The 7,301-nt window shown below is 59.3% G+C and overlaps 1 protein-coding gene across 1 annotated transcript in view; it reads left to right on the top strand.

Moving 5' to 3' along the window:
• Positions 1 to 228: 228 nt before the first annotated feature.
• Positions 229 to 7,301, top strand: part of INCENP (inner centromere protein antigens 135/155kDa) — a gene marked incomplete at its 5' end in the record, with an annotated part of 12,842 nt that continues 5,769 nt past the window's right edge. Inside the window, 8 exons of the mRNA XM_008935438.1 lie at positions 229 to 444; positions 1,470 to 1,521; positions 2,182 to 2,215; positions 3,475 to 3,574; positions 4,254 to 4,326; positions 5,347 to 5,482; positions 5,554 to 5,688; positions 6,856 to 6,966. Of these exons, the coding sequence (XP_008933686.1) occupies positions 229 to 444; positions 1,470 to 1,521; positions 2,182 to 2,215; positions 3,475 to 3,574; positions 4,254 to 4,326; positions 5,347 to 5,482; positions 5,554 to 5,688; positions 6,856 to 6,966 (857 nt within the window). The remainder of the gene's footprint in view (positions 445 to 1,469; positions 1,522 to 2,181; positions 2,216 to 3,474; positions 3,575 to 4,253; positions 4,327 to 5,346; positions 5,483 to 5,553; positions 5,689 to 6,855; positions 6,967 to 7,301) is intronic.

Genomic DNA, 7,301 nt, shown 5'->3' with positions numbered 1-7,301 from the left:
GCAGGTCTGTCTCCTCACGGCCTCGAAGGGGCGCTTGGCCAGGACTCTGGCAGCAGAGGGCCCTCCGTGAGAGCCGAAGCACGCCGGAGCCTTGCGGGTGGCCTGCGGGCGAGCCGACGGGCCTCCTTGGCAGAGAAGTGCTCCCTGGTCAGCAAAAGAGAGAGCATGATCCGGAGGTCCATCAGCAGGGCCATGGCCAGGAAGGTCTGTCTCCTCACGGCCTCGAAGGGGCGCTTGGCCAGGACTCTGGCAGCAGAGGGCCCTCCGTGAGAGCCGAAGCACGCCGGAGCCTTGCGGGTGGCCTGCGGGCGAGCCGACGGGCCTCCTTGGCAGAGAAGTGCTCCCTGGTCAGCAAAAGAGAGAGCATGATCCGGAGGTCCATCAGCAGGGCCATGGCCAGGAAGGCGGCGGCGCGGGAGTCCTCGGCCTCCAGCAGAGTGAGCTGTGAGTGTCCTGTCCTTGAGTGCGTCCCTTTGGCTCAGCTTCTGGGCCTGGGTGTGTGGAGCAGCTCCTCCACGTTAACTGCAGCTCCCCAGAGTCTCCTTGCCCCCAGGCCTCCTGTCTCCCACCCGCCCGGGTGCCATCCTCCAGCCCTTGCTGCCCCACCAAGGCCTGGGCTGCGTTCTGCTGCAGCTGAGGGAAGCTCTGTCGGGGCGCAGGCACGGGGCGAGGCTGGGTCACATCTGTGCTGGGTGGGGAAAGAAACAAGAGTGGAAGGGAAAATATGGCCGGGCTGGTTCCAGCCACGTGTGCAGCTCGGCCAGTCAGAGAGCCCCTCATTCCCTGGGGAGGGACAGTAATTGGCCTGAATTCTGCCAGCTCTCAAAAAAATCCATAGGAACTTAATGTCTCCTCCCCTGAAATGGTGTCACAGTCCTGGAGCTGATAGAGTGGGTGAGACAGGGCAGAGGGACTGGGAACCAGATCACCCCGTCCCTGGGGGGACTGGAGTCAGATCCAGGCTGTTCCTGGGAGCGCTGAACTTCTCATAGCCTCTGCTCCCACTGCCTTGGAAAGGTTTTGTTGTTTGGAATTCCTAAAATCCTGGCTTCTGATGTCAGACTGGCTTCTAATAAAGCACAGAGGCCTTTGGTATGTGGTTTTGTCAGCTTTGACTCACGCTGTATCCAGGCATTTGTTACAGCACTTCAAGCCAAGCTGCACTATGGGGGGAATGAAATCAGCCTAAATCCACCAAATCTCTGCACAAAACCGTGGAGCGAGGCAGGAGCAGAAGCCGATTGCCTGGGAAGTGCTGCCTGTGCCTCTGGGGCTGCTGCTTCAGGGCTCTGCCTCCCCAGCCCACGGGAGTGTCAGTGGTGGCAGGGGGAGGTGGTGCTGGTGTAGAGGGTGGAGATGAGCCAGGAGCCACCAGGGGCCGGGGAGGGGAGCCCAGAGACCTGCACACCCCACGGCTCCTGGGGGGCCTCGGGAGCAGAGCCCCACACCAGCTGTTCTTCCTCCTCCAGGCCAAAACTCCTTGGAGGTGTTTGTGGAAGAAGATGTGGCCAGCAGCATGAGGTGAGGCTGCCATGTGAAGCAGGCACAAAGAAGCCAGAAAACCATGCAGAGCAGCCATACGGGTGGCTTTGAGTTACAGATACAGGACGGGTTTTGTAGTGGACTGTGAGGTGGTGTTATCCCCTGGGGTGGTTGGTATTTCTGAGTTTGTGCTGTTCAGGCCAAGCCCTTCCTTTTCAGAAGCCTGTTCAGAGCACAGCAAGGTCAAGCCCTGTGTTTGGTGGGGTCCAGCTGATGCCCTGAAGCCCAGGAGGCTGCCAGCAGCTGCTCTGCCTGGTGTTGGCTGGCAGTGTGGATTCCCCCCTGGGGTTCCTGGCTCTGGGCAGCCTCTGGATGCCTGCTGGTGCTGCAGGCTGGTCAGCTGTGGACATGCAGGGCTCAGCCCATGGCTCTCAGAGCTTCCTTTTAACCTGCTGCATGGAAGGTCTGCAGGAGGGGATGCAGCTCCTCAGTGTGGTGTTCAGGGGTGTGGTGGGACAATCTGTCAGAATGCACAGCTCCAGCTCTGTGTGGCCTGGCTGAAACAGGCCTGTGCCTCTGCGTGGCCTCAGATTGCTCTGCGCTTCCCTGGGGTCCCGTGGGCTGCCTCCATCACACCTTCATCCCCATAACCCACCCTCCAGAGAGCTGGGATAATTCAAAGGGCTCTTCTTTTTACAGGCCTGGGCTGGAACTGAACTCCCCAAGTGAGAAGGTAAGTTCAAAGGAACAACCTGCAACCTCTGTGTGGATGTCTTGGTGCTGAGTTGTGCTTTGTGCCTGCTGGCGCAGGGAACGTGGTGGGGATTGTTCTGTTGTGGCCCCTCTGCCAGGGAAGAGCGCTGCTGGGTGGGAGGGCACTGCCTGCCAAGGGCTGGGGCAGCTGGCTCGGCTGCTCTGCTCCTGCTGGGCAGAGCTGCTTGGTGCCTTGGTATGGCCTCCCCAGGATGGAGCTTTTGGGGGTGCTCGGCCAGGCTCACGGCTTTAGCCTGCCAGCTGCGTGTTCCCCGGCGGGCTCCGTGGCACGGCTGGGTTGAGCTGCAGAGGTCGGGGCAGCTCGGGTCAGTGTGCTCCCCCTGGGCACAGGGCACGTGTGTGTGCCGGGCTGGTGAGTGCCTGCAGGGCCCAGAAACCTCCCCTGGGCCAGCAGAAACATCCCGTGTGGCTGGGCCGGGGGCCAGCTGAGCTGCAGACTGGCCCAGCAGAGAGAGGGGTGGGCTCTGCTTCAGATAGTGCCGCTGGGAGCAGCGGTGGGAACGGGCAGGAGGCTCTGTTCTGGATGGGGCTGGTGGTAGCTTAGCAGGTCTAACGTCACAGCCAGCCTGCAGCAGCCCCCAAACGGGCCAGCAGAAACATCCCGTGTGGCTGGGCCGGGGGCCAGCTGAGCTGCAGACTGGCCCAGCAGAGAGAGGGGTGGGCTCTGCTTCAGATAGTGCCGCTGGGAGCAGCGGTGGGAACGGGCAGGAGGCTCTGTTCTGGATGGGGCTGGTGGTAGCTTAGCAGGTCTAACGTCACAGCCAGCCTGCAGCAGCCCCCAAACATGCTGGGACACTGTGGTGGCTGCTTTGCGTGTGCTGTGGCTATACCACAGTGGTGCTGAAAGCAACTGAGGGTCCTAGAACCTGAAACACTTCAGTCTTTCAGGGCTGGAGTATCTGTCATTTGAACTGAGGTCTCCAAGGTGAGTAAGAGCTGCCTGTCGTTCTCGAGGCACTTTGGTACTGGAGTCCAGGTTCAGTAGAGCCCCTGCTCTGGTGAAAGCTGTGCTTCCTGCAGAGGGTGTGCCACGGGCAGACCCCTGGGAGGGAGACACACCGGTCAGCGCCCACAGCTCTAGCTGGGGGAGAGGCAGAGCCTGTCCCAGCCAGGGGACTGCAGCTGGAACCCACTGGCTTTTCCAGGGCAGTGGGTCTGTGGGAGCCTTGTGCTCTGGAGCACCTCTGCTGAGGGGATGCTCATTTCCTTCCTCTGCAGACCCCTGAAGACGTGCCTGTCTCCAGCAGAAGCATCGAGGCCACCAGCCCTCCTGCACAGCACCCACCTCATCCTGAGCAGTGGGCAGGAGATGTGGAAGGTAGTGTCAAGCTGCTCTGGCTTTTCTTGTGAAGCCCCAAAGACACACAGACCAGGGTTTATGGAAAATGTGGAACTTGCGTTGAAACAAAACCACCTCTGACCAGTCAAGATAATTTTTCAGATGAACCTTTGTTCTCCTGAAGAGGTGAGACATGCAGTTAGGTAGGCAAGGGCATCTGGTAAATGTGTCCAAGTCTTGAGACAAACACTGTCCTGGCCAGCTTCACTCTGCATGACGAGTACTCAGGGGCACTTGGAGAGGACCTGGGATCTCCCCCGTAGCGTGGTGTTGGGTGGCAGGACCTTGACATCCCTTTGCCTGGGACTTGTATCGTGCAAGGACAGACGGGTCCTGTGCAGTCACTGTCCCAAAGCCAGGAGAGGTTCAAGTGTTTTGTTGTTCCTGTGGGAGCTGCAGGGGCCAGGGACTGTCACTCTAGTTGTGGCTGGAGTGGATGGAAGAGTGGCTGGAGCCCTTCTGGGGAGGTGGGCTGTGCACAGGCTGATGCTGCAGCGTGCTTCCCGCGGCACCCACGCAAGGCTCATGTCCCAGGTGGCCACCCAGGCATCATGTTCCTCAGTTTGGTGATGTGCTGTGGGGCTCTGAGCACGCCAGAGACGAGAGCCAGAGCCCTGCAGGTGCCTTGTGGTGGTGCTGACTGCGGGGGTCTCCACAGGAAGCAGACCCCAGACCGAGAACCAGGAGCAGCTCCACTGTGCCAAGTCCCAGGAGAACCCTGCACGGATCTGGTATGAGATAATCCCAAGCAGAAACAAGCCAGTGGTCTGGAAGGACTTGGGTCTGGCCTTTGATTTGTTGTAAAAAGCTGTGGGCGTTGGTTTCCCCATTTTTCCCTCCACCCTTCCAATGTAGTTTTGAAATATTCTGTGGCTAGATCTTGTCTCCTGGGAGTTCCTCGTGACTCCTTGAGCCATGTTTGGGTCTGGGCCCCAGGCCCAGCTCAGGAAGCAGACATGGGAGCTCGTGCACAAGCCAGTGAAGGTGCCATAAGACTGCAGTTACCTCGCAGCTCAGAGGCGACTGTGCAGCTCCTGGAGGGAGTCGTTGTGCTGCCTCCCAAAAGGACTCCCGAGTAGGTGACTGCCCTGTTTATCTGGAAGTGTCTGGAACACCTGACTTGTTCACTCACTGATTCTCTTACTGGTGTTTCACATGAGACTTCAGCTGCTTTAGTTTTGCCCCCAGTCTCCTGCCCTGGTTGTACTGGGGTGAACTTGCTGTGGGTGGCAGATGGGATGGGGGTAGCAGTGACCTCTGTTCACATGGGTGCTGAGCACCGTGCGATGGGGCAGGACCTGCAGCCTTCCTCAGGGCAGCTGCTGGACTGGGCCCTGGCTGTGCAATGGGGCAGTCCCCACTTTCCCTGGAAGCTTCCCTAGTCCCATGTTTCCCTGGAATTGGGCTATGCAGGTGAAATCATCCCTGAAACAGACAAATCTGTGAGTGTCCAAAGTCTTTGTAGAGCATGTGAGGCCCTGCCAGTGCGGTGGGCTGGGAGGGCTGCAAACACATGGGAATTGTATCTCTTGTGCTGTTAATCCCAGGCAGAACAGACTCGAGGTGGAGCAGAGCCATGCTGCAGGTCACTGCTCGGAGCTCAGGTGCTCCCCGCCGAGCTGTGGCCCTTCCCAGCCCTGTGGGAGGCCCCTGTCCTCCAGCAGCGAGCAGGCCTGGGGAGGTGGGGAGCAGCCTCAGGCACGATGGGGAGCACGTGGGTCACCTGATGTGCCTCTTGCTAATGCCACCAGGACAAGAAGCTGTAAACAGGCAGTGGGTGTTCTGTGGAACGGGCCGCAGCCCGGGGGTCGTACCCCTTCCCCTTTGGATGACAAGCACAAGAATTCAACAAACCAGACCCCAGCTGCTTCCTCTCCAGCCAGCAAGGTGAGTGGGTGCTGTGGGCCTTTGCCTCCCTTTCCCCAGCAGGTACTGACCTCTGTGTCTTTTCCTCCTAGGTGGTTAGGCCATTGAAAAACTTCCTGCAGGCTGTGCAGCGAAACCAGCTGCTCATGAGCCCGGGGCCCACAGGACATGGGGGTGTCATCAAGAACCTCATCAGGCACAACACTCCCACCCGGCCTGACGTGAAGGTGTGTCAGAGTCCCACCTCCCCTGGCAGGGCTGGAGGGGCAGATCCCTTGTGGGGAGTGGCAGGAGGGACTGTTGGTTAGAAAAGCATGAGCACGTTCCTCGTCCTGTCTGCTGCCATGGATCAGGGCAGGTCCTCACAGCAGACTGCCCTCAATTCCACTTCAGCCTCCCCAGGGAAGGGACACGGGGTGGTGTTGCCTCTCCACACACACTGTGACTGGCTGGGAGTCTTTAGCACCAATCCTCAAACCTCCCTCATGCAGAGAGGTCTCAGCTGCTCTCTCTGTGGTCAGCAGAAACATTTTGTGTCCTGTAGAGCCCTGGGAGGGTTTTCCCTCTGCTGGGGGTGTCTGCCCTTGTCCTGCCTAACGGGCTGGAGTGGGGCTGGAAGATGGGTGGCGTGGGTCAGGCAGTGGCTTCTCCACCACGTACTGGTCAGGGGCTGCAGCTAAGAACAGTGGGCGTGTGCTGTGGAGGGGGTGTTCTAGTGTTACTTCAAACCCCTCATCATTGTTTTTGTCTCTTCTCTACAGGGAGACTTTGTTGTGAGTGTGACACGATGACGGCAGGGGCTGGGTGCCGACTGTGCTGCTGCCTCCTGGGCTCTGGCCGCTCCCTCCCCTCGCATGGGCGTCCACACAGCCCTGTCCACACAGCCCTGTCCACACAGCCCTGTCCAGACAGTTGGTGGCCACACTGGTGGTGAGGTGATGGGATCTCTTTGCAGGTGTGTTCTGCAGGGGCTGGGGACTGCTGGGAAACCTTCTGGCCTTTAAGTAAGGCTACTGGCACCGTGCTCCTGCCCCATCCTCCCAGCTGCTGGTACAGGTAACACTGTCCCAGGCAAGGAACGCTTGCTGCAGGTGGTCACCTACAGCAGGAGTCTGCTGTTCCTGGCCCAAACACATTCTCTGCAGCTGGAGGACTGAGGTGTTTCCCTCCCATGCCTGTGACTCTGCTGCTCTTGCCAGCTGAGTAAGCCCTGCTGCCAAACCTGTGGTGTTCCTTCCCTGCTGTTGCCTTCCCTTCCTGGCGTGTGGGTGAATCTGACTTTGACAGTGAGTTTGTTTAGCAGAATGCCTGGCCTCTAGCTGCCTGCACATGAGCAGCCCGGGGGTAGGAACAGGCCCCAGCAACTGGTACAGTCTGAACTCCTCTCCCTTCAGGAGAGGGAGCGACAGAGGCTGGAAAGCCTCAGGAAGAAGCAGGAGGCTGAGGAACAGAGGAAGAAGAAAGTGGAGGAGGAGAAGAGACGGAGGCAGGCAGAAATGAAGCAGTGAGTTGGGTGCCTTTCTTCCTGCCCCTCCCCTGGTCCAGCACAGGATTGCCTGGGAGGCAGTTCCTGCCAGAGGTTCAGCTGTGCCCAGCCTTGTGCCTCCTGCCTGGGCACCCTGAGCCCTCTGCTCATGGCACCAAGAGCTGCGTTGGTGCAAAGCGCCCGCTAATGCCTGAACTTAGTCCAGAAGCGAGATGGGGCTAAGCCCAGCTGAACCAAGTCAGGCAAAAGAACTGTTTTCCCCAATTTCTATGGCGAGTCCCTGCTCCCCCATCACCCTTGGTGCTTGAGCAGGCAAATCTCACCAGCTCCTCTTGCACACATGCTGCCCAGGAA

The sequence above is a fragment of the Merops nubicus genome, unplaced genomic scaffold (assembly GCF_000691845.1).
Source record: "Merops nubicus isolate BGI_N331 unplaced genomic scaffold, ASM69184v1 scaffold32422, whole genome shotgun sequence".
Lineage (NCBI taxonomy): Eukaryota > Metazoa > Chordata > Aves > Coraciiformes > Meropidae > Merops > Merops nubicus.
Note: the sequence above shows the minus strand (reverse complement) of the source record. Positions and strands in the feature narration are given on the sequence as shown.